General features: G+C 46.6%; 1 protein-coding gene across 4 annotated transcripts in view; it reads left to right on the plus strand.

Annotated features, from left to right (window-relative positions):
- LOC129708584 (monocarboxylate transporter 1-like) overlaps nt 1–22,553 on the plus strand; it is a 53,826-nt gene extending 31,273 nt beyond the window's left edge. For 3 of the 4 annotated variants that reach the window (XM_055654407.1, XM_055654408.1, XM_055654406.1), the window contains exons 3-5: nt 7,704–7,847; nt 12,450–13,277; nt 15,548–22,553. In XM_055654407.1, coding sequence (XP_055510382.1) covers nt 7,704–7,847; nt 12,450–13,277; nt 15,548–15,798 — 1,223 coding nt within the window. In that variant the 3' untranslated portion in view covers nt 15,799–22,553. The remainder of the gene's footprint in view (nt 1–7,703; nt 7,848–12,449; nt 13,278–15,547) is intronic. The other variant, XR_008725374.1, reaches the window with a different exon arrangement.
- Nucleotides 22,554–27,418: the final 4,865 nt, after the last annotated feature.

A 27,418-nucleotide genomic window follows, 5' to 3' on the forward strand; every position in this document is an offset into this window, starting at 1 on the left:
TACCTACTTCTCCAAAAAGTTGCTCCTATGTGGGAGAGTCGTCCTCAGACGCTCTCCGTTGAGGGAGGGTATCCCTTTCCCTCCCCGGACTCTTCTGAGTCAACGGGTTTGTTTGACTTGCGGGTGGATTTTCCCGTACTGCAGGACCACCAATGGAGCTCCTCCTCCTGCAATAAGTCTCCTGCGGTTCAGCTGCCGGCGCTAAATGTCGGGAAACACCGTTGCCCGCTACTGGGAAATTCTGCGGTCTTCGGCAGCCAACTTCCCCGCGGACCGTATCCTCGACAATTACAAAAGGTTTCAAGCCCGAAAGAATGCAGGTAAGTGATTCAACTTTCCGTACCTGCCCATCCTAACGGCATGGGAGGACGCAGTGCCTCTGCCAGTCCGTCGCGCGTTGCGTTCAGACGTAATGACGCGCACGCAGACGGACGGCCCTTCACGTAGTCACTCACGTGACTCTGAAGTAAAATAAGGGGTAGGCCATTTAGGACTGAGATAAGGAAAAACCTTTTCACCCAGAGAGTTGTGAATCTGTGGAATTCTCTGCCACAGAAGGCAGTGGAGGCTAATTCACTGGATACATTCAAGAGAGAGAGATCTCTTAGGGCTAAAGGGCCTGTCCCACGAGCATGCGACTCCATGCGGCAAACTGACCGTGTTAAAAAATTCCGCGCGGGAACGGCCTGCCGGCCCGCAGCCGCCTCGACGCTGTACGCACCACCTCGATGGGCACACGCAGCGTCTTGACGCTGTACGTCACGCACGAACTTCCCGCGGACTTCGCTCGAACTTCACATCACTCACTCGACCTCCGCGCAGCCCCCGCTTCCGGTTTGGTCGAGCTCGCCGCATGCAGTCGCATGCTGGTGGGACCGGTCCTGTACGGGGATCACTCGACCTCCGCGTGTCCCACGCTTCCGGTTTGGTTGCGCTTGCCGCATGCAGGTCGCATGCTCGTGGGACCGGCCCTTAACAGAATCAAGGGGACATGGGGAGAAAGCAGGAAGGGGGTACTGATTTTGGATGATCAGCCATGATCATATTGAATGGTGGTTGGTGCAGGCTCGAAGGGCAGAATGGTCTCCTCCTGCACCTATTTTCTATGTTTCTATCCCTCCCTTCCCCAATTGCCTTCCAATAGCTTGTATATTAATTTTCAGGAAGTGGGCTTTGCCAGCATGGTCAGTATTTATTGTCCCTCTGTAATTGCCCTTCAGAAGCTGAGGGTAAGTCACCCTCTTGAGCTTCTGCAGTCCTAGTGCAGGTGCTCCCACAATGCTGCTGAAGAGCGAGTTCCAAGATTTCGACCCAATGAAATGGAAGTATTGGCATTACATTTCAACAGCAGGATGTTATGCAACGTGGACTGGGACCCGCAGTTAGTGGCATTCACATGTGCCTGTTGAACTTGCTCTTCTTCGTGGTAGAGAAGATCATAAGGAATAGGAGTAGAATTAAGCCATTCGGCCCATCAAGTCTGCTCCACCATTCAATCATGGCTGATCTATCTCTCCATCCTAACCCCATTCTCCTGCCTTCTCCTCCTAACTTCTGACACCTGTACTAATCAAGAATCTATCTATCTCTGCCTTAAATCTATCCACTGACTTGGCCACCACCAAAGATACTAGAGGAGCTAGTATCTTTGGCCACCTGCACTCCAGTCACTTGCGGACCGTGACCATCGACTCCGCCGATCCTCACCTCTCCTTCAGGTCGCCAGCAGGCCGGGGCCCAGTTCCAGACCGAGAGACTGAAGAAGAGTCTCGACCTGAAACGTCACCTATCCATGTACGTCTGACCTGCTGAGATAGTCCAGCATTTTGTGTCCTTTTGTGCATTAACTAGCATCTGCAGTTACTCGTACAATAATACTTTGCTCGGTTATAGCGACAGTCTGGAATAACGGAGACCATTATAATGAGGCTTTACTGTATATAGATTTAGATTTAATTAAATGTTGCTTTATGTCCAGATGCCAATTTATTGCTTGGATCCCAAATATTGTGATCACAACATCACTCTCAGTGACCAGTTACCACAGGCAGACAATCGTGGTCAGAGTTTTTGCTTTACACATATTGTCCATTTGTGCTAAATGCAACAGTTGGATCTCTGCTTTTTCCTGTTCAATACTCCCCGGCAAGCAACCTCTGCTTGGTTCTAACACGCAACACTAACCACAGTAGACTGCCTGATGGTCACATGAGCTCAGCGTAAACGCATGCAGCCACACAAATGAGGGCTGGTGACATTTAACATGACTGGCAGCTACCCAATTAGCAACCCAATTAGGACCTGAGATAAAAGGCAATTTTCCAAAAGCAACTGGAGGTCGGGGAATGGAAGACGGCCGCAGGCCATGTTTTAACATTGTGTTGATTATGTTATGGGCTGCAAACACACTCTGGTGAACGCATGATCTGCCTGCTGAGCACCGGACACAGGTCACTTTCTGCGTAATGTTCACACAGAAGGATTGAGTTCCCCTGAGGGTGTATAATTGCTCTTTGAAGCTAAGCAGAATGAGTTTTACTTGTGTCGGAAGGAACTGCAGTTGCTGCTTTACATTGAAGATAGACAAAAAATGCTGGAATAACTCAGCGGGACAGGCAGCATCCCTGGATAGAAAGAATGTGTGATGTTTCGGGTCGAGACCCTTCTTCTCTGAAGTTGGTTGTTGGCATCCAGCTGGTAGGATCACTTCTCTGCCTCGGCAAGGCCAGCAGCAATATCAAAGATGAATCTAACCACCGTCACTCCTCACCTCTCCCATCAGGCAAGAGGTATGGAAGTGTGAAAACCCACACACCCCGATTATAAGGACATAAGTGATAGGAGCCTCCAACCCAAGCAGTCGTTCCAGGTGCGACAAAGGTTCACCTGTATCTCCTCCAACCTCATCTACTGCATCCGCTGCTCTAGATGTCAGCTGATTTACATCGGGGAGACTAGCGTAGGTTGGGCGATTGTTTCGCGGAACACCTCCGCTCAGTCCGCAATAACCAACCTGACCTCCTGGTGGCTCAGCACTTCAACTCCCCCTCCCATTCACAATCCGACCTCTCTGTCCTGGGTCTCCTCCATTGCCAGAGTGAGCAACACAGGAAATTGGAGGAACAGCACCTCATATTCCGCCTGGGCAGTTTGCATCCTGATGGCATTAACATTGAATTCTCCCAATTTTGCTAGCCCGTGCTGTCTCCTCCCCTTCCTTAACCCCTGAGCTGTCTCCTCCCATCCCCCCGCCCTCGGGCTCCTCCTCCTCCCTTTTTCCTTCCTTCTCCCCCCCACCCCCCATCAGTCTGAAGAAGGGTTTTGGCCCGAAACGTCGCCTATTTCCTTCGCTCCATAGATGCTGCTGCACCCGCTGAGTTTCTCCAGCAATTTTGTGTACCTAGTGATAGGAGCTTGATGGGTTGTCTTAGACTCTTGACGCTGCAGGTTGGTTGCTTGTGACTTGCCTTGACTATTGTTTTGCAGATACTTGGCATCCAATTCTTCATGCAGTTATTTTCCACGAATGGCAATAAGAATAATGAATGGGCTAGGATTTTGGGGAGATTTGCTGGTTCTAACTTCAATGGGAGCTCAAAGGGTTCATGCTAATGGAATCAAGGGATATGGGGAAAAAGCAGGAACGGAGTACTGATTTTGGATGATCAGCCATGATCATATTGAACGGCGGTGCTGGCTCGAAGGGCCGAATGGCCTACTCCTGCACCTATTTTTCTATGTTTCTATGCTGAGAAGTGGTCTCAATCTAAAAAGAACTTCTGTTTCACAGTTCAATAATGACGTCATTTATTTGAAATGTTCCATTGTGCTCTATTGCAAAAGGAAATAGGTAACGTTTCGGTCCGAAACCCTGCCTATTTCCTTCGCTCCATAGATGCTGCTGCACCCGCTGAGTTTCTCCAGCACTTTTGTCTACCTTCGATTTTCCAGCATCTGCAGTTCCTTCTTAAACACTAACCAAACTATCTCCATTTACGTCAAGTCTATGCCCTGGTTTATTTACAATGTTGTTTCGGCTGGTTACTAAATATGCAGCCAACAACAGTGACGTTGGTGGAATTGTGGACAATGTGCAAGGAAAAGGTCTAATGGGATCTAGCTCAGTTCCAGATATGGGCAGAGAAATGGCAGGTGGCGTTCGTTCCATGCAAGTGTGAGTGAGGTGTTGCACTTTGGCGGGTCGAATGTAAGGAGAAAATACAGTTAATGGCAAGACCCTTGATAGCATTGATGCATAGAGGAATATTGGGGACCAGGTCTGTAGCTTATGGGCCTGTCCCACTTAGGCGATTTTTTTGGGCGACTACAGGCGACTGCCACAAAATTTTCAAGATGTTGAAAAACGTTCGGCGGCAGTGGCGATAATTTTTGTTGTCGTAGGTGCTGTCGTGGGATGTCGCCAGGTGTCGTAGGTGAATTCCATTAAAACTAGTCCCTGGCAGTCGCCTAAAGAGCCTGTCTCACTTGGGCGTCATTTGCCCGTCACGCAGATGGTGCGCGACGATTTTGTGCATCCCAAAATCCTGGGGCGTCGCTCGCAAACCGCGCGTCACTGCCTATGTCACCGTGCACGCGTAATGCGCACCATGCGCACATCACGACGCATACGTCATGACGCGTAAATGACGCACAAATGGCACCCAAGTGGAACAGGCCGTTAAAGAGTCTAAACAGGACAGGCCCATTACTAAGAAGAAAGAGTGGTAAAGAAAGTTTATGGTATGTTTATCTTCATTGGTTGAGGCATTGAAAATGGTGAATTGCAGCTTAATAACATTTTGGTTCGGCCCACATTGGAGCATTGTATGCGTGCCTGGTCGTTCCAGGAAGGATGTTGAAGCTTTCTAGCTATCTGGGTCTGAAGCTGTGGAATTTCTTCCTTCCGGACTCTTCACTGCGCTGCTTTCCTTTTGGACACTGTTTGAGATCTTCGTTTTTGATCTAGCTTTGTCAATTTTTCAAAACTTGAATAGGGAATCTGAGGTTAGGCATTTCTGTAAGACTTGCTCTATGATCCAGTTTGTGATCATTGCCATTTACAAAAAAACCATTGCAAGCTCAATTCTGGTGGCTGAAAATGAAGGCAAATTGTGAATGTGTACACCAGGTGGCGTCACCAGTAGTGGCTGCCTCGCTAGCAATCTGTCTGCCCTTTCTTCTGTTTATGTTATTTTTATATGTGTGAAAAGTATGTTCCTTGGTTCGTTTTATGTGGGGGGGTTGGGGGAAATTTTATTTCAATCTCTTACCTCGACGGAGATGTGATTTTTGTCCATATTGTATCTCCGTCCGCATTGCGGCCTAACATCGTGGAGTTGCCGGCCGTTGCTGGAGACCGGCCCGGCGCTCCAAGCCGCAGGAGTCTGTGGGACTTTAACATCGCGGAGCTTGCGATCCCTTTGCCGGGGATCGAAGCTCCAACCGCGGGGCCTGTGGACTTTAACATTGTGAAGCCCGCGGTCTCTGGTAAAAAGAGGCCGACTCAGGAGCTCCACGCCGCGGGGAGAGTCTCAACCACCCCGACGTGGGAGATTCGATCACCCCGACGGGGGCTTCGATCGTTGGCTGCGGGGGCTTTGATCGCCCCGACTGCGAATGGTTTGACTGCCCCGACCGCGGGAGAACAAGAGGAAGAAGATTGAACTTTATTGCCTTCCATCACAGTGAGGAATGTGGAATCCACTGTGGTGGATGTTTATGTTAACTTTTATTGTATGTGGTTGTGTGTCTTGCTGCTTTTCACTTAGTATGGCTGTATGGTAACTCAAATTTCACTGTGCCTTAACTGGTACATGTGACAATAAACTGACCTGGAGACTTTGAAACCTTGAAATTTGAAATAGAAAATGCCAGAAAAACTTAGCAGGTGGAAAGTGAAACAGTTAATGTTTACGATTGAACAACTTTCTCAGAACTGTCAATGCAATAAAACTATTGAGTATTAAAATTACAGGGCAGGGTTGGAATGCTTCTGGTCGGCTGATGCTAGGCTTGCTGAGATTTTAGTTTAGAGATACAGCGTGGAACCAGGCCCTTTCGGCCCACCGGGTCCACGCCGACCAGCGATCCCCGCATATTAACACTATCTTACACCCACGAGGGACAATTTTTACATTTTACCAAGCCAATTAACCTACAAACCTGAACATCTTTGGAGTGTGGGAGGAAACCGAAAATCTCGGCGAAAACCCACGCAGGTCACGGGGAGAACGTACAAACTCTATACCGACAGCACCCGTAGTCGGATCGAACCCGGGTCTCCGGCGCTGCATGCGCTGTAAGGCAGCAACTCTACCGCTGCGCCACCGTGACCGCCCTAATGATTCATATTTTCATTTCTCGTTGTACCTGATTATTCTGACTCGTTGTACGTTTTGTCAGAAACTACACGTGTTGTCATATTAACAGTTGCAATAAAGCTACAAAGAGGCTCAAATTCATTGGCACCAGGGAGTGAGTGTATTGCCTGGAGCTAAGCAATTATTCCCAGCTTCAATAGACAAGTTGACGCTGGCTGGTGGAGCAGGGTTGAAAGAACATGCAACATCCGGTCGAGACCCTTCAGACTGATTGACGACCCGAAACGTCACCCATTCCTTCTCTCCAGTGATGCTGCCTGCCCCGCTGAGTTACTCCAGCATTTTGTGTCTATAACAATCTTGCTTGCAGCAGCAACATCACACACAAATACACTGATAAATACACAAAAATATACATTGCACACAAAGTTTTACAAGGCAGATACTGTTCCAAAAAAAGCAAGACATTTGAGCAAAACAGAATTGGAAAACAAGCCCATGGTAGTGCAAAAGGTGGTCCATGGTGTTTGGTTGCCACGGTATGATTAGGGATCTGTGGGGTTGAATATAGAATCGGATATTTGTTGGGAAATATCACTTCTTGAATCTGGTGGTCTGCTGAAATCTGCAGAGCTAGCAAATAATGTGTGGGCTTTGGCCCAGATAGCAGAATTCCCACCTCTGAATCAAACAGTTGCAGATTCCAGTCTCATTCCAGGGACTTGAGCATGTTTTCCAGGCTTCGGCCCGAAACGTTGCCTATTTCCTTTGCTCCGTAGATGCTGCTGCACCCGCTGAGTTTCTCCAGCATTTTTATCTACCTTCGATTTTCCAGCATCTGCAGTTCCTTCTTAAACGCCACAGCTTAAGAATGAGGATTAAGTCATTTAGAACGGAGATGAGGAAACACTTTTTCTCACAGAGAGTGGTGAGTCTGTGGAATTCTCTGCCTCAGTGGTGGCGGGTTCTCTGGATGCTTTCAATTAGGGTTAGATAGGGCTCTTAAAAATAGCGGAGTCAGGGGATATGGGGAGAAAGCAGGAACGGGGTACTGATTGGGGATGATCAGCCATGATCACATTGGATGGCGGTGCTGGTTCGAAGGGTCCACCAGCCAGCCTACTCCTGCACTTATTGTCTATTGTATATAAGTTGTAACGATCATCTTCAAACACGGAAGAATACCTCTTCCCATACTAGTTTGTTCCATTCAGTTACGGCTCCCGCTGGCTCTCAGCAAGACTTCCAGACGATGGTTAACCAGGGAGAGGTGGAAACCATCTGAGAGCCACATGACCTTCCTGTCCTGAAGAGTTCAGATTCTTGTATCGATTAAAATTCCCCACTTTTTCCCCTGCTAACCACTCTCCCACTTTCCTTTAGGTCCTATCAGCAGTATCATGGTGAACAGGTATGGTAGTCGGCCCGTGGTGCTACTGGGTGGATTGCTGGCGAGTTCAGGCATGATCATCGCTTCATTTTGCAATAATATTGTGGAACTTTACTTCTGCATTGGAGTGATTGGGGGTAAGTGCTAAACCATTCCTCAGTTCTTGGGTCTTTTACCTTTGGGTCCATTAATGAATGTGGCCGTGATGTGTGAGTTTTCATGTGAAGCACAGGATATTAATAAGGTATTGGTTAAATGCTATTGTTCTTTTCTTAGAATGGTGCATTAAATATCAAAATTGTGCTTACATATAATAGTCCACATCCAGAGCATCCTGTTACAAATCAGAATTAATTTTACCTTCATCAATGTGAGCATATTTTTGTGGATGGTAGATGTTAATGATTCGGTGGGATTGCTTCCTGCAATAAACTCTTCCCTAACTGAGTGACATTGATCAGAGAATGGCACTATTTGCTCTTCACTCGATCTCCCCTCTCTTCTGCCCGCTTTTCCTGTGTTGGCATATTAGTTTCACCACTACCCACTGCATTCCAACTGTTCCTGTGTCCCATACAACCCAACAATTCTTATCCCCATTCAGCATGCCTGGCACTGCACCCCATTTGACATCCAGGGCACACACAGACACAGACACACACACACATTCATACACATTCATACACACACACACACACGCACGCGCACACACACACATTCATACACACATACACACACGCGCTACACATACACACGCATGCAAGCGCACACACACACACGCATGCGAATCAGGCCATTCGGCTATCAATTCTACTCCGCCATTCAATCATGGCTGATCTATTTCTCCCTCCTAACCCCATTCTCCTGCTTTCTCCCCATAACCCCTGACACCCATATTAATCTGTACACACACACACACACACACACACACACACACACACACACACACACACACACACACACACACACACACACACACACACACACACACACACACTCCTCCCCTGTTCTCTGATAATCATTGTTGTCCCTCTGTCTGGTGATGTCTATTACCTTCAACTGCCCAGAGTGGGATTTGATGGATCCAGTTATGTACGGGCATGCTATGGATTTGATTCTCCCTGGCTTCCACCAGCCAGTACGTCTGCTGATGACCTTCAAAGACTGTGAATTGCTGTCATCAGGATGATCTCAATGCCACGGGAGCTGAAACCTCAGCAATATGTTATCTAAGGTCTTCAACAAGAATTGAACAGGGTGATTGTGAAATATATTTCCCTTGCCAAGTTTTTGTCCATCAGGCATGTTCAGCTTTGTTGATCAATGCAGCAAGGCCTGGAGCTGAAACCTCAGCAATATGTTAGGTGCTAGTAGGTCATTCAACACCGCCAGAATATGAACATGGGTGATCATGTCAGTAAATACCTATTTCCATACCCCTGATCCCCCAGCCACAAGGGCCACATCTAACTCCCTTTGGTGAACTGGCCTCAACACGTCTGGCAGAGAGCTGATTGCACTCTCTGTTCTTTCAGCTTTTTTAAAGGATCCTTAAATGTGACCCCAGTCCTGGACTTCCCTAACATCGGGCCTGTGCATCTAGCCTGTCCAACCCCTTAAGCAAATTACTATAAGTCTCTACAAATCTTTAATGAGCTCTTTGTAGAATTAATCTTTATCTGTGAGAACTTTTCAACGTTACTATTGAATTCGACTGGGCCTCAATTATTTGGCCGAATGGCCATATAAAATTATAAAAGGACTGGACATGCTAGATGCAGCAAAAAATGTTCCCAATGTTGGGCGAGTCCAGAACCAGGGGCCACAGTCTGAGAATATAGGGGAGTTCATTTAAGACTGAGGTGAGAAAAAACGTTTTCACCCAGAGAGTTGTGAATTTGTGGAATTCCCTGCCACAGAGGGCAGTGGAGGCCAAGTCACTGGATGGGTTTAGGAGAGGGTTAGATAGAGCTCTAGACGCTAGTGGAGTCAAGGGATATGGGGAGAAGGCAGGCATGGGTTATTGATAGGGGACGATCAGCCATGATCACAATGAATGGCGGTGCTGGATCAAATGGCCGAATGGCCTCCTCCTGCACCTATTCTCTATGTCTCTATGTTACAAGTCCTGTTACAATTAAAGAAAAAGTACTGAAAAAGCTTCTTTGTGTACAGTACCAATCCTATAAATTAAAATTAAAGCTCTTTATAATCCTTTTCTTTAAAACGTCACTTTATAATCTGGGAAACTGTTTAAAGAAAATAACAGTTGTCTCTTTTATTAAGAGATAAGCTGGGAGGGGAGTCAGTCTACTCCATGACAGAAGGGGGAGGAGTTGTACAGTTTGATAGCCACAGGGAAGAAGGATCTACTGTGGCGTTCTGTGCTGCATCTTGGTGGAACCAGTCTGTTGCTGAAGATGCTCCTCAGGTTGACCAGTGTGTGTCATGGAGGGGGTGAGCTGTATTGTCCAGGGTGCTCCGCAGTTTGAGGAGCATCCTCCCCTTCAAGACCCCCTCCCATTAATCCACTCCACCCCTAGGATGGAGCCAGCCTTCCTGATGAGTTAGTTAATCTTGTTGGCGTCAGCGGCCTTCACCCTGCTGCCCGAGCACACGGCAGCGAAGAAGATGGCGCTGGCTACCACCAATTGATAGAACATCTACAAACGTTGAAGGAGCGGAGCCTTCTCAAAAAGTACCGCCGGCTCTGTCCCTTCTTGTACAGGGTCTCAGCGTTCCTGGACCATTCGGTTTACTGTCCAGGTACACGCCAAGGTATTTGTACTCCCTGGTAAACTGCACATCCACACCATTGATGGAGACAGGGGACAGGGGTGTTCCTCTCTTCCTAAAGTCCACCACTAACTCCTTCGTCTTGTTGGTGTTGAGCTGCAGGTGATTCAGCCCACACCACTCAACAAAGTCGTTGACTACACCTCTGTATTCAGATTCCCTCCCCTCACTGATGCAGCCCACAATTGCAGAGTCATCCGAAAACTTCTGCAGGTGGCAGGAGTCCAAGTGATATCTGAAGTCCGGGGTGTAGATGGTGAACAGGAAGGGAGAGAGGACCGTCCTCTGTGGAGCCCCTGTGTTGCTCACTACCATGCCCGAGACATGCATGCAGAGCCACAACAGCACAAGTGACATTGGCCAGATGAATCCTCGAGCAGTGCCACTAAAGGAATCGATATATATCAGGAAATCTGAGGAGACGCAAGAGGCTGCAGATGCTGGAATCTTGGGTAAAAACAAAGTATTGGGGGCATTCAGTGGGTCAGGCAGCATCTGGGACGTGAAATTGACTGACAACACTTCAGGTCGGGATCCAAAATTCCTAACATTTCGGGTCGTGTCCCTTCAAGAAGGGTTCCAATCCGAAACATAATTTGCCCATTTCCCTCCTCAGATATTCCCCGACCGACCGAGTTTCTCCACTGCTCTGTATTTTACTCTGGAATCAGAGGGATATCCCAAAACGTCATTGCTTTGCAATTCACTGTAATATAGTTGTGTTTCAAACCAAAACAGCAATTTACAAGCAGTTTTTTTTTTGTGTTTAAACATTAGTGAGGTGCTTCAAATGTGTTTTGGCAATAAAGCTGGTTTTAAAGATAGGAAGAGATGGAAGCAGAGAAAATCCCATAGTTCAGGCCCTAGAGAGCTGAGGAACAGGATGACTCTAAACTTAGAAAGACAGGGATTACTCTATCAAAGATAGTTGGCGTGACTTTGTAAGGGGGAGATCTGATCACATTGATTGAATTTTTCAGAGGTAGCCAAGTATATTAAAGAGGAAAGTGTGTACTGTGTACTGACGATGTAGTGTGCTTTTCATCAGGTCTGATTTAGGAAACTGCCCAGGAAAAAGGACCAACGGGATCCAGGAAAACAATCCAGAAAACAAATTGGATCAAAAGTGGATGTGATTACACTGGGGGGAGTGGAGATGTGATGGCTGGGCTGGAGCTTTTCAGTAATGAGTGGAGCTGGATAGGCTGGGTTTTGTCTTTTTTTGGGGGGGGGATGTAGGAGGCTGAGGGTGACCAGATTGAGCAATAAAACGTTATGAATGTGCATAGCAGGAAGCTTTTCCCCAGTGAGACCTAACAAGTGTGGAGGATATCGTGGAGAAAGATTTTTTTTCACTCCAATGGTGCTTGATATATGGAATGCACTGCCAAGAGTTGGCGAATGTGGAGACTCTCACAACAATGACAAAGTATCAAGACGAGCATCTTTAATGCCGTGACCCAGAGCTATGGGCCAAATGCTGCTTATTGGATGCTTGGTGGTTGGCATTGGACCTGATGGGACAAAGAGCCTGGTTCTATACTGCATGAATCTATGCCTGTATGTTGGCACATTTGCTAGTGGAGGGATAATAAGAAGTGGAGTACTGGTGCTAAGCTTTGAGATCTTGAAGACGGTGCAGGTTGGACAATTATAGTGCTGGGCTGGGGAAAGAAGACACTACGGGATCGTAGAAGCATTTGAAAACAAAGATGAGTGGTGGAAGGTGAGACTAAAACGTATTTCACTCTAACTGGCACACGTGACAATAAAGAAGCCATTGACCCATTGAGACGAGCGTTATGGCGTATTGGGAATATGGGGATATAATGCAGATAGGGAACATTTTCATAAGAAATGTATCACCGTGGTTTTGTGAATGTTTTTATTTCCCTTGTTTGGCATCCAGTGGTTAATTTTGTATCAAATATGTTCCCCTCTAGGTCTCGGCCTTGCTTTCAACTTGCAGCCAGCACTGACCATTATTGGGAAATACTTCTACAAAAAACGGCCTCTGGCTAATGGGATTGCCATGGCTGGCAGCCCAGTGATCCTCAGCACACTGGCACCTCTCAACCAATATCTTCTCGACAACTACGGATGGAAAGGGGGCTTCCTGATTCTGGGCGGAATCTTGCTGAACTGCTGTGTAGCTGGGGCTCTCATGCGCCCCATCAGCTTTCCATCCACGCCTGCCATAGTATCGGAGAGCGTCAAGCACGAGGAGGGAGTGAATTCTGAGCTCCTGAAGAGTGAGCCAGCACCAAAACGTACTGTCTTCCAAACCATCAACAAATACCTGGACCTGTCACTGTTCAAGCACAGAGGCTTCCTGGTCTACCTGTCCGGCAATGTCATCATGTTCTTTGGACTCTTCGCTCCTCTGGTTTTCTTGTCTTCCTATGCCAAAAATATGGGGATTGGTGAATATAATGCAGCCTTCCTGCTCTCAATCCTGGCCTTTGTGGACATGTTTGCCCGGCCATCCATGGGACTCATGGCCAACACCAAATGGGTGAGACCCAAGATCCAGTACTTTTTCTCTTTCGCCGTGCTGTTCAACGGCATCTGCCACATCATGATGCCATTGGCGTCGGACTACACCGGCCTGGTGATATACACCATCTTCTTTGGCTTTGCTTTTGGCATGCTCAGCTCTGTCCTGTTCGAGACCTTGATGGACATGGTGGGAGCCGTGAGGTTCTCCAGTGCGGTGGGGTTGGTGACCATTGTAGAATGCTGCCCTGTGTTATTGGGACCTCCACTTCTAGGTAAGCTGAATTGGAATTTGGGGTTATGTGTTGTTTTTGGAATGATGGGGACACGGTGTTATAAAATGGCACAGATAATTTGTCTTTTTTTCATCACAGTATTTTCATTGGTCTCCCTCCTCTCCTTCTTCCCAGGAATCTGAACTTTCCCCTTCATCTTTATCTTTTATTCTTGTTAGAGAGTCTTTTTTGAGTTGGGGCGGGACAGTGATGCAGTAGTGGAGTTGCTGCCTTACAGCGTCAGAGACCCGGGTTCGATCCTGACTATGGGTGCTGTCTCTAAGGAGTTTGTGCATTCACCCTGTGATGAGACACAATATGCTGGAGTTACTCAGCGGGACAGGCAGCATCTCTCGAGAGAAGCATTGGTTGATGTTTCGGGTCGAGACCCTTCTTCAGACTGAGAGTCAGGAGAGAGGGAAGCGAGAGATATGGAAGGGTGTGGGAAAAAAACATGTAAGGTGTGAAAAGGACAGATCAAAGCAGATGATGATTAAATAAATATACAATGGTTCATTGTCTCCCTGTGACTGTGTGGGTTTTCTCCGGGTGCTCCAGTTTCCTCCCACAATCCAAGAAATAAAGGTTTGTAGGTTAATTGGCTTCTGTAAATTGTAAATTGTCCTTAACGTGTGGGATTGTCCTGGTGTATGGTGTGATCACTGGTCTCCATGGACATGATGGGCTGAAGGGCTAATTTCCATGCTGTATCTCTAAAATATAAAGTCACAACTGAAGCTGTCCAACAGCCATTCAGTGTACTCCAGATCATAACAGATCACTGCTTAAAGAAAAATGTTTTCATATTTTACCTAATTTGTAAGAAAGAACTGCTCATGCTGGTTTAAATCGAAGGTAGACACAAAATGCTGGAGTAATTCAGCAGGTGAGGCAGCATCGCTGAAGAGAGGAATGGGTGATATTTCGGGTCGAGCCTTCTTCAGACCGATGTTAGAGGGGGCGGGACAAAGATAGAATGTAGTCGGAGGCAGTAAGACTAGTGGGAGAACTGGGAAGGGGAAGGGGATGGCTAGAGAAAGCAAGGGCTATTTGAAGTTAGAGAAGTCAATCTTCATACCGCTGGGGTGTAAACTACCCAAGTGAAATATGAGGTGCTGTTCCTCACTCTGACAATGGAGGAGGCCCAGGACAGAAAGGTCAGATGGGAATGGGAGGGGGAGTTGAAGTGCTGAGGCACCGGGAGATCAGATCGCCGAGCCTGTGCTTGGTCTCGTCAATGTAGAGAAGTTGACACCTGGAACAGTGGATACCTTATATAAGGTTGGAGGAGGTGCGTGAAACTGCCTCACCTGGAAAGACTGTTTTTACCTATTGGATTTTCTGCCAATTATCTTAAATCTGTCTAATCTAATTCTTAATTTTTCAAAACTGCTGATGACTTTGAACATCTAAATAAAATCTTCCCTTTACCTATTCTGCTGTGGGGCGAATAACTTCCTAAATCTCTTTGCATTTCAGATGGAGCATTTGAAAGTAATTCTCAAATAGTCCAGACTGATGCAATAAGCAGTCTTGTTTAGTTTAGTTTAGAGATACACCTCGGAAACAGGCCCTTCGGCCCACAGAGTCCGCACCGACCAGCGATCCCCGCACTATCCTACACACACTAGGGACAATTTACACTTATACCAAGCCAACTACACACCTGCACGTCTTTGGAATGTGGGAGGAAACCGAAGCTACGGGGAGAACGTACAAACTACGTATAGACAAACACACATGGTCAGGATCGAACCCGAGTCTCTGGGGCGGCAAGCTCTGTAAGGCAGCAACTCTACCGCTGCGCCACTGTGCCACTGTTTACTTCACATTTGGACCCAAATGTTGGAAATAAGGGTCCAGGAATGCATGTTGAGTAAGGTGGGGGTTTTTGAAGAGGTTCTATACAGGGGATGGAGAGTGGATGCAAACTGCACAATGGGCCAGTGAGTGGGGGACAGGGTTGGCTGTACATTTGGGTGTTTGGGAATAGGGTGGGACTGTTGGCAATTGGAGGGGGGGGGGAGGGGTGGGTTTGCGGATGGGGTGAGATTTCATGGTGGGAACGTGAGGAACTAGAGTGAGCAAAGGTGTCGGCATTTGGGGAAGGTTTGTGCAATGAACAGGTTGGGGAGGGAGATGTGGAATTATATGAAGGGGTTTAGACAAAATGGTTGGATTGCATTGTGGATGAGACTTGTACAATTGTTACAATTGGGTGAGAGGTGGGATGTACAATAACTGCTGAGCTTTGTGTCTTTGTGCTGCAGGGATGCTGAAGGATTCATACGATGCCTTTCACTATGTGTACATTGCCTGTGGAGTGGTTTTGATTGTCGCGAGCATCTACCTGTTCATTGGCAATGCTGTGAATTACTGGCTGTTGGAGAAGGAGAGACGAGAGGAAGAGGGGAAGTCGAAACATGAAGCGACGATTGATCTGAACGAGACCAATGCGGACACTTCAAATGCAAACCCCAACGCCCCAGACGGAGGCAGAGATCAGGACACAGTTATTTGAGGCTGGGAAGGACCTGTCCGTCTCTTTTACGACATTTTAATATTTTTAGATTCCTGCCAGCTTTGCTCTTCACTCTTTCACACCCATGTTTCTGGAGAAATGCAGTGAATGATTGCCGGCGGGTCAAGGTTGGGGAATATTTATTGCGAGGGCATAATCACCTGTAATCACTTTCTCCACCCCTCTCCACTTCCCCTCTCTCTATAGTCAAACACTCAAATCATCCTCCGATCCCAATCCTCTGGCATTGTACTCGAGCCTCGAGCCTAGAACTAAGGGGTGATTTCCTGGACTCGATCCAGAGCAATGGCGAGACTCAACAACAAAATTACCTTGGAATTAAAATAATTGCATTTTAATTTTTTCCTTTGCACCCTTGTATCGCACACTTGGCGATAAAGGTGACCGTAGACGGGCAAAAATGACCGTATGCCTGGGCGCTTAAAAGGTTTTGTTTTGAAACCTGTCCTATTAATAATTGGCAACATAATCCGTTCCGTCTGGATGGGTAATGGGGAGGAATGACAGTGATTATGGCCGGCCTGTTGGTGGCCACTGGTGGATTATACATCCCCAAGTCCAGCTAGCTCGTCCACTGTATCCTGGGTGATACTGTAGCCTGTATCCTGGGATCTGTTGGAGAGGACAACTGGATGATTGGGTAGGGAGCGTGGGTGAGCACAAATATTCAGCAAATAGCTGTTTTGCATTCCTTCCATTCCAGCTCTACATTGCTGATCCATAAGCTAACTTTGTTACCTTGCACTTGTATCCTTGTTTCACGCCTTGCCCAAGAGTTGTGGCTGTCCTGGAAACAGGCCAATCCCACTAACACTCAGAAAAACTAGGTGATTGCATTTTGAGCTCGGCGACTCGCTGAATTCCAAGCATCTATTGCAGCCTCTCCCCAAACGCCCGCTGTCTCCTGAGAACAGTCCCACCTCGTTACGCACCTCTTACGTGGGTTCTTAGCGATGGCTTCAGCCTGACCTGCCCTCACATTGCTGAGATTATTCCCACGCTGTCACCGTGAGCGTCCGTTCTTCCCGCCCCGGGTCAGAATGGGTCAATGATAAAACCAGCCATAGTAGCAGGGACCCTCGCAGTATTCATCACTGAACCCTCATGGCAAATGCACCCCCCCCCCCGTAACTGCAATCGCAGGCTAATGGGCACGAATAAGGAAAATGCTGAAAATTGCGTTGAAAAATGAGAATTGTGCTTTATTTTTTTATTTTTATTTTTATTTTTTTTCTTTGATGTATCAATCAATCAATCAATCAACCTTTATTGTCCTCTTGCAAGCAACAGTTGTACAGTGCAAAATGAAAAGACGTTTCCCAGTGAATAGCGGAGCATCGCACATGAAATTTAAAACACTTCACACATAATAACACTATGGAACAGTATAAATAGTTAAAAGCAGGTAGAAACACAATGTTAAAATACAATAAACCAATCATAAAAATGTCCAGGGCCGCTGATTTGAGTGGCCAGTGCCAGTTATTAAAGTGTCCGTGCCAGCCGCAGAATCAAGTGACTGTGAGTACAGAGTGACTGTTTAGCAGCCTCACAGCCTGTGGTAGGAAGCTGTTTAGCAGTCTTGTAGTCCGGGCTTTGATGCTTCGATATCTCTTGCCTGATGGCAGGAGATCCAGGTGTATGTGGAGGGGGTGCAGTTTGTCCTTAGCAATTCTCTGAGCTTTCTTCAGACAGCGGCTCTTTAGCCACATACAATACTAAAGAAGGATGTTGGACACAGAGTTGATTCAGAGTGCAACAGCAAAATCGAGTTTCAACCAGACTGGGATTGGAATCTGTTAAGAATCCTGGAGCTGGGTGGAGAGAGGAGCCAAGAGTCCCTGGTCGTGGACTGGAATGTGAGTTGTAGATAGTGTGGGGGGGGGGGGGGGAGTGGGGGGGGGCATTAATGGGAGTTCATGCACTCACCTTATCTTGTTAAGTAATGACCCTGAACTTTAAAGTGTCGACTATTCACTTAGTCAGATCATGGAGTCACAAGTAAGTGAACGCGGTTTGAATGGATAACTTTTCTGACCTTTGCTCGTGGATTGTGAGATCATATTCTCTGCTCTGGTTGGATGGGTACTTGAAGCCCCAGCATTGCTGAGTTGCTACTAGGAACACTCAGTCACGTGGATTTATAAAGAAACTAGGGAAATGATGTGGTCCAACAGATCTCAGCTGGTGTTTGTGGTCCACACAAACTTCCTCTCTGTCTTCCTCAATCTTAATCTTATCTGAATATCCTTCAATTCATTCCTCCCTCAAATGTTTAGCAACATTTTCCATTAATGTGTCCAGACTTCTGATGCCAGCTATTGCCTGTAGCACTGGCTTCAGCTCTCTAGTTAAACGATATTCTACAGAGTTCTGGTTTGCACATGCAAGTGACTATTTTTATTTAGAGTCTTGGTTTAGTCTCTCCCACAGAGGATACATCTTTGTGTCTCACGCCGTGTGGACTTGTTGGGCTGAATGGCTTCTAAATAGGTCCGTCAAGTCGACACTGGATTAGACATAAAGATGTGATTTAATAATTTAATATTTTGAACTCCCCAACTTTTAAAGACTCTGAGGGTTGATCTGGGAAAACAACCAAAGGCTGTCAAATCTTTCTTGATGGGAATAATCCCCCATTTAGTGTTATTTTTGTAAATAGTGCCACCTATCCAGTGCCTCTCTATCAATTTTGTAACATGGAGATCAAAAGTACTTCCATTTGCCATCAGTCCCATGTTCAAGCACTTAGCAAAATAGAATCATAAAATGTTGTACCACAGATTCAGGCCAATTGGTCCATCACAATAATGCTGACCCTTTTGTCTATCTACATGAATCCCATTTGCCTGTATTAGGTCTGCTTCATTCTATACCTTATGTTGGAAGGAACTACAGATGCTGGTTTAAACCAAAGATAGATACAAAAAGCTGGAGTAACTCAGTGGGACAGGCAGCATCTCAAGAGAAAAGGAATGGGACGTTTCAGGTTGAGACCCTTCTTCAGACTGCAGAAGGGTCTCAACCCAAAACGTCACCCATTCCTTCTCTCCAGAAATGTTGCCTGTCCCGCTGAGTTACTCCAGCTTTTTGTGTCTTCTATAGCTTGCCTATTTAAGTGCCCACCTAAATCTCTCTTGAATATAATGATTGTATCTGACTTCACCACCTCCTCTGGTAGTAAATTCCACTCTTTCCCCTCAAATCCCTTTTCCAACTCCTTCCTCTATCATTAAACCAGTAGCCCCCATCAAGGAACAAAGATCATGATTTTCAACCCTATCTATGCATCGTATCATTTTGTACACCTTTATCAGGTCACCCCTCAACCTCCTTTGCTTCAAGGAAACCAAATGCAGCTATTCAGTTCCTCCTCCAATCTAAGCAATGTCCCGGTGTATTTTAGCCCTTTTCAATTCTGCTCCTCTGGAAACCCATCATTTATTGACCACCCCTGACTGGGATAGTAATAGTGAGCTGCCACCTGGAACCTCGGCATTCCCTCTGGTAAAGATGCTCCCACAGCAGTATTAGGCGGCAGGTTTCAGGACTTCACCCAGTGACGGCGTGGCAACAGCTTCGGTCATCGCTGTTTGTAATCTGGAAGGAAATTTGCGTGCGTTCTTTTTTTCGTGGCAGTGAAAGTTACATATTTTTGAAGTACTGTCACTGAAGTCCTTTCTGAAAACTTTCAACAGCTGAAAAAAAAACTGCAGAAGTTTGAAATCTGAAATAAACAAAAAAAGTTCTGGAAATCCCCAACACGTCACACAGTGGCACAGCGATAGAGCTACTGCCTCACAGCACCAGAGACTAGGGTTTGATCCTGACTGTGTGTGCTGTCTGCGGGGATTTTACATTCTCCCTGCGACCGTGTGGGTTTTCATAAGGTGCCCTGGTTTCCTTCCACATTGTAAAGATGTGCAGGTTTGTAGAGTTATTGGTTTGTGTAAATGTCCCTAGTGTGTTGGATGCGAAAGTGCGATAATATAGAAAACAAGTGTACACTTAAGCAATGTGTAGGAAGGAACTGTAGGTGCTGGTTTAAACTGAAGTTAGACACAAAAAGCTGGAGTAACTCAGCGGGTCAGACAGCATCTCTGGAGAAAAGGAATAGGTGACGTTTTGGGTCTTCAGTCTGAAGAATGGTCTCAACCTGAATTGTCACCTATTCCTTTTCTCCAGAGATGCTGTCCGACCCAGTGAGTTACTATGTGCAATGGTGTCGGTGGGCTTAAGGGCCTGTTTCCATGCTGTATCTCTACACTAAACTAAACAATGTAAGTTAATGTGTAACCACAGCATGACAGTCCATGGTCACGCTATAAACAAAGTTATCTGCTCAGTGAGTGAGTGTGTGAATGGTAGCAGTGGAAGTGAGAACAAAAGCAAAAGAGTGTAAGAGTTGTCAATTGCAGAGCAGGAAGATGTTCCTTGCAGGTCTTGCAGGGCATGTCTTTCGCTTCCAGAGGGGAAAAAATAAAAAGGGGAAATAATACGAACAAGTTTTACCAATATTACAGATGGGTGGCTGTTACAGATAAAGAAATTGCATTTGATATTTGCTACAGATGTGGCTGCAGTGAGCATAGTGGTGGAGGCTGTTCACATTGTGGATCACGATGGCTGCTCTGTGCTGCATAGTATTGAGTTCTTCATGTTGTTAAACTTTTACTCTCTGCAATGGTTTCTTCACTCGGGTCTTGAGTGGCAGCACGAACGCTTTGTCTAAGGGTCCTCATTCCCACAGCCCAGTCTGGGCAGTAGACTGACTACTCATTGGGACGTTCTTTGGGAGGTTACTTATACTGTGCGGTTCACGGGAATATCAGCAGTATTCGTCCTTATTCCCCAGTGACATCAGCAAGCTCAACGTAACGCACACTCCGTCCGATTGTTTATGTCACATTCCACGCTACTGTTATTCACAGCCTATATCCCCCATCTTAACAATAATCCCCATTATATCTGCGCATTTCTTTAAATGGCCTGTCCCACGAGCATGCAACTCCATGCGGCAAGCGCGACCTAAAGGGCCGGTCCCATCAGCAGGCGCCTGCATGCGGCAAGCGCGACCTAACGTGGTCGCTTGAGCCGTGCGGCCTTGCGGGGCCGGTCCCACTTCGATCGCCTGAGCCGTATGAATTTGTGCAGAGCTGGTCCCGACATTGCGCGGGGCTCCGAAAAACTGACTGGGTTCAAAAATTCCGCGCGGCAACGGCCTGCCGGCCCACAGCCGCCTCAATGCCGTACGTACCGCCTCGACTTCGCTCGAACTTCACGTCACTCACTCGACCTCCGTGCGTACGGCGTCGAGTCGCTGCAGGCTTTAGGTCGCGCTTGTCTAATGCTCGTGGGGCAGGCCCTTAACTGTCCCAAAGATTCTTTGACACTCTTCCACTACTTGTGCGATGTTTGACTCAGTGAAGTGGGCGATGGATATATCCGCATTACTCTGTTTGGTCCAGTGACCTGGTAACCTGAATGGTTCGAGCCCACAGATTTGGTCATCGGTTTGGGTGGTCTGATGTTTTAGTGTGGAATGTGACTTCTCTACCTCATCTTCTCAAAAAAACAAAGCCAGAAGCTGCTGCCTCGCTCTTTCAGAGGTGCAGCCTCAATATTCAGTGCCAGTTATTTTGACAGGGTCTTTGTCCAATATTTCAGTTTGTGAAAACCAACGTGTAGATTATATTGTGTAAGAAGGAACTGCAGATGCTGGCTTAAACCGAAGATGGACACAATGAGCTGGAGTAACTCAGCGGGACAGGCAGCATCTCTGGAGAGAAGGAATGAAGACCCGAAACTTCACCCATTCCTTCTCTCCAGAGTTGCTGCCTGTCCCGCTGAGCTACTCCAGCTTTTTGTGCCTGTATATTATATTTTTGTCTATGCTTCATGAAACACTGAATAAATATGAAATGAACTATGTGATGTTGAATTTATCGGTATTCTCTGCTATCCAGGCACTTTGTTCAAAGGAGAAATACTAGAGTGTAAATCTTTATAATTACAAAGGCTTTAGAATTTACTGCATTTTTTTACAAGGCCAGCAAGGATTAAGTGAATTTTAATAAAGTTTCATAATGCTGGAAAGCCTCCAGAAGTTAATTAGAGATGTGTTTTAACTTGTTTGTCATGAATTTCTGGTGATGGGCCACTGATAAATAATCTTCATTTCAAGAACAAAGGAACATATGACTGTTTCTAATGGCACTTATCCCCCATCTCCCACTGTTGTGAATCCATTTACACCAGCCCACCAACCCCTTGAAATGAAGTATCTCCTTTCCCTTTCTGGTAATCTTCTCCTTCTTATCCACTACTTCCCTCATTTTTTTTCTCACCACCTGTTGTCTGACACTTTACTTCCACCAGACCATACTGAGTCATCCCTGTAACACACTCCTATTTATGCATGGCCAGGCACTTGACACTTGACTGTTGGCAGAACAGGCATTGAGACCCAATTACAAAGTAGGTAAGTGTTCAAAGATTGTAAATGCTTGAAAATGGAATTGCTCGGTCCAGAGGTTTCTCCACTTTTACATTAATTTACCTCCTACTTAGTCATAGAGTCGGAGAATGATTGTGTGGAAACTGGCCCTTCGGCCCAACTGGCCCATACCGGCCAACATATCACAGCTACACTAGTCCCACCTGCGTATGTTTTGGTCCATATCCATCCAAACGTGTCCTTTCCATGTACCTGTCTTGGGAAAGTGCCAGCCTCAACTACCTCCTCTGGCAGCTCATCCCATACATTGTGTGATAAAGTTACCCCTCAGATTCCTATTAAATATTTTCCCCTTCACCTTAAACCTATGTCCTCTGGTCCTCGATTCACCTACTCTGGGCAAGTGACTTTACTCGATCTATTCCTCTCATGATTTTATACATTTTAATTAGATTGAAAAGACTAGGCTTGTATTCACTGGAGTTTAGAAGGATGAGGGGGATCTTATAGAAACATATATAGATGCAGGAAAAATGTTTCCAATGTTGGGCGAGTCCAGAACCAAAGGCCACAGTCTTAGAATAAAGGGGAGGCCATTTAGGACTGGGGTGAGAAAAAAAACGTTTTCACCCAGAGAGTTGTGAATTTGTGGAATTCCCTGCCACAGAGGGCAGTTGAGGCCAAATCACTGGATGGATTTAAGAGAGAGTTAAGATAGAACTCTAGGGGCTGGTGGAATCAAGGGATATGGGGAGAAGGCAGGCACGGCTTATTGATTGGGGACGATCAGCCATGATCACAATTATGGCCGAATGGCCTCCTCCTCCTGCACCTATTTGCTATGTTTCTATCACACCTCATCCTAGAGAGAGTACAGAGGAGATTTACTAGAATGTTGCCTGGGTTTCAGCAACTAAGTTACAGAGAAAGGTTGAACAAGTTAGGGCTTTATTCTTTGGAGCGCAGAAGGTTAAGGGGGGACTTGATAGAGGTCTTTAAAATGATGAGAGGCATAGACAGAGTTGACGTGGATAAGCTTTTCCCACTGAGAGGAGGAAAGATGCAAACAGGGGACATGACTTGAGAATTAAGGGACAGAAGTTTAGGGGTAACATGAGGGGGAACTTCTTTACTCAGAGAGTGGTGGCTGTGTGGAATGAGCTTCCAGTGAAGGTGGTGGAGGCAGGTTCGTTTTTATCATTTAAAAATAAATTGGATAGTTATATGGACGAGAAAGGAATGGAGGGTTATGGTCTGAGCGCAGGTATATGGGACTAGGGGAAAATACGTGTTCGGCACGGACTAGAAGGGTCGAGATGGCCTGTTTCCGTGCTGTAATTGTTATATGGTTATATCCTCCTGCGCTTCACGAAATGGAGTCCCAGCCTACTCAACCTTTGCCTATAGCTCAGACCCTCAAGCCCTGGCAACATCCTTGTAAATCTTCCCTGTACCCTTTCTAGTTTGCCAACATCTTTCCTGTAACGTGGTGCCCAGAACTGAACACAATACTATAAATGCGGTCTCACCAGCGTCTTGTACAACTGCAACATGACCTCCCAACTTCTTTACTTGAGTTGATTACTTGCATTGCCATATCTTTTTTGGTTTCCATCTTCTCCCACAACAACTCCACTCCACCCTGGCCCAACCTCGCCCAGCCCAAGGGCAGTGGCAGTGTCTCAAGTTTGATTTCCTTTAAAGTATCATTATGGTGAAATTGCTGCAAGAGCATGCCGGGGCTTGATTCAAAGATTGTAATTCAGATCTCATCAGAGAAGACAGGGAGTTTAAATGTACATAAATCTGGGCCTGGAATAAAGAACCTCAGAAATGACCAGAAAGTTACTAAAAACCCCCACTGGTTCACTAATGACATAGAGAGAAGGGAGTCTACTATTCCTGCCTGGTTTTGGCCAGTACCTCCACCATTCATCACCCTCCGATGGTACTATGTGAATGGTTCAATGGTATTTAATTTGTCACATGTACCGAGACACAGTGAAAAAATTTTGTATGCAGTTCAGTACAAATATCACTGTGCATAAGCACTTAGATACATCTTTAAGTTCACATTCATTGTCACATGCACCAAATAGGGTCCAGTGATATTTGAATTACCATACAGCCATACAAGTAATAAGATCATAATGCAGGATAGAATTTAACATAAACATCCACCACAATGGAATCAACATTCTTCACTGTGATGGTAGGCAATAAAGTTCAGTCATCTCCCCTCCTTTGTTCACCCATGGTCGGGGCCTTGAACCCTCCGCAGTTTACCGCTACAGATGTTCAGGCCTTCTCGTCGGGATGACCGAAACTCCGACGTCGGGACGCTCGAAGTTCCCGAATTAGACGTTTCTTACCGGAGACCGCGGCTTCATGGTGTTAAAGTCCACAGGCCCCGTGGTCGGAGCTCCAACATTTGGCGAACCTCCGCAAAGGATTGCAGCTCCGCGATGTCAAATTCCGCGCCGGGCCTGCGGCTTGAAGCTCCGCAGACCACTGCTCCCATGATATTGAAGTCACCATGCACTCGTGATCGGATCGCCAATACTGGCAATCCTCGGCAAAGGATGCCATTGCCCGCTCCGTGATGGTAAGTCAGCGCCGCGCCCGTTGCTTGAAGCTCTGGGCCAGTCTCCGGTCTGGAGAGGCCACACCAATCCAGATTTTAGGCCGTGACTAGGGCGAAGATGCGACATGGAGAAAAGTCGCATCTCCGTCGAGGTAAGTGACTGGAAACGGTTTCCCCTTATTTCCCACCACCCTCCACATCAAACCTACCGAGAGATATTAAAACATACATTTAGACACACTAAAAATAACAAAAAAGTCAACAAAACACCCGAGCTGCTGGCGAGGCTTCCGATCATGGCTCTACCTGGTGATCTAATCTTACATAAGCATCTCAGATACAGTGCAAGTGTATAACAGTGGTATACTGAAAGTATACAGAGATAGTCGCCAGATCTGGTGCCATTTTCCAAGTCCCCGTTGTTACAAGTGTGGAGCTCTTAACCTGACCACAAAGGCCTGTGGTCCTGGCAGTGTTACAGGGTTGGCCTGGCCTGGCCGTGCTTAGCTGCTGATGTGCTCCACCACTATCTGCCGCTGCAGGCCGTGTGTGGACCATGCACTCGGCCTTTTGGAGTGGTGCCCGGTCCAGCCGAGCCCCAGGCTAGTGCAGGGCCTCCAGTGACCCTCTCCACCGTCGATGGAACTGCACTGCCTCAACCGCCCCCTACTCCCCAACAATGGTTAACTGCCTACTAAAATGGAAGCACTAAGCGGCATAGTCAGAGGCAACTTAGAATAGGTGACATTTGCTGTCCACTCTGAATGTATAAGCAGATGGTCTTTGCTACGCTGATGGCCAACACTGCATGAGCCTGGAGCCAGGCCACTGCTGATTCCTGTGCCAGACCACAGATTCTTAGGCTGATTTTTAGCATCACAATTGAGGCCGGAAAATATTACAGACATCTGTTGCTGTTTTAGTGTGCAGTATATTTCCCAAGAACGTTCCATTCTGCATCTGAACTCCAACCAGGCTGTGGTAAACAACTCCACGCTCACCATTGAAAGAAAGCAACTGGCAGGAGACTGAAGGACGGCACAGTGGCGCTGCGGTAGAGCTACTGCCTTACAGCGCCAGAGACCCTGGTTCGATCCTGGCTCCAGGTGTTTGTCTGTACGGAGTTTGTACCTTCTACCTATGACCTGCATGGGTTTTCTCTGAGATCTTCTGTTTCCTCCCACACTCCACAAAGACTTACAGGCATACAGGTTTGTAGGTTACTTGGCTTGGTATAAATGTAAAATTGTCCCTAGTGTGTAGGGTAGTGTTAATGTGCGGGGATCGCTGGTTGATGTGGACTCGGTGGGCCCAAGGGCCGAGTTTCCACCCTGTATATTTAAACTAATCTGGCAGGAGACTGAAAGCCCCGCTGTGTTGCCAGGCTGGGATCATGTTGAAACTGTGCCATCTCCTGCGATGAAGGTTTCCCAAAGCCCTGCTCTGGTGGGAGAGGGAAATGGTGAAGAGAAGGGATGAGTCCTGTCACAGCCACAGGGTGTCTCACAATGCTGCACTGAGGGACTTGATCCTTGAAGACTAGTCTTTGTGTGGTTGCCAATTTGCTGATGAAGATCGCACAAATGTCAAATGGATAATGTGTCTTCTTGCCGTGAGTACAGGAATACATATTGGAGCAAGGGAGTGATGGTTGGTATTGTTGCGATCAGATTGATCAGGGATTATTCAAATCCATTTGTCCACTGGTGCAGCTGTTGGCAGGGAGCCTCATACAGCAGGTTGTTGAGGGAAAGAAGGAGAAAGTGTTCATGGGCTATGCTACGTCCTACACAACATAGCCGACAATTAGCATCTGGGGCAAGAGATCATAACTGGCAATAATCATTTGTAGGAGATCTTTACACCGATCTTTACACCGAAGAAAACCCAAAGAGAGAAGGGGAGGTGACGACAAAGAAGGGAAGAAAGCTTGGGGTACAGTGTTCAAGAAGGAACTGCAGATGCTGGAAGATCGAAGGTACACAAAAATGCTGGAGAAACTCAGCGGGTGCAGCAGCATCTATGGAGCGAAGGAAATGGGCGACGTTTCGGGCCGAAACCCTTCTTCAGACTGATGCCTGAGCTTAGGGGTACAGATTTGTAATAGAAAAAAAATGCATGTGGTTAAAGTGCACATTGTCAGATTTTAATAATTGCCATTTTTATACATTTTGGTTTCACCATGTAGAAATTACAGCAGTGTTTATACATTTCAGGGCACCATAATGTTTGGGACACAGCAATGTCATGTAAATGAAAGTAGTAATGTTTAGTATTTTGTTGCATATCTTTTGCATGCAATGACTGCTTGAAGTCTGCGATTCATGGACATCGCGAGTTGCTGGGTGTCTTCTCTGGTGATGCTCTGCCAGGCCCGTATTACAGTCATCTTTAGTTTATGCTTGTTTTAGGGGCTAGTCCCGTTGAGTTTTTCTCTTCAGCATATAAAAGACATGCTCAATTGGATTCAGATCAGGTGATTGACTTGACCACTCAAGAATTGACCATTTATTAGCTGTGAAAAACACAATTGTTGTTTTAGCAGTAAATTTGGGATC

The sequence above is a fragment of the Leucoraja erinacea genome, chromosome 24 (assembly GCF_028641065.1).
Source record: "Leucoraja erinacea ecotype New England chromosome 24, Leri_hhj_1, whole genome shotgun sequence".
Lineage (NCBI taxonomy): Eukaryota > Metazoa > Chordata > Chondrichthyes > Rajiformes > Rajidae > Leucoraja > Leucoraja erinaceus.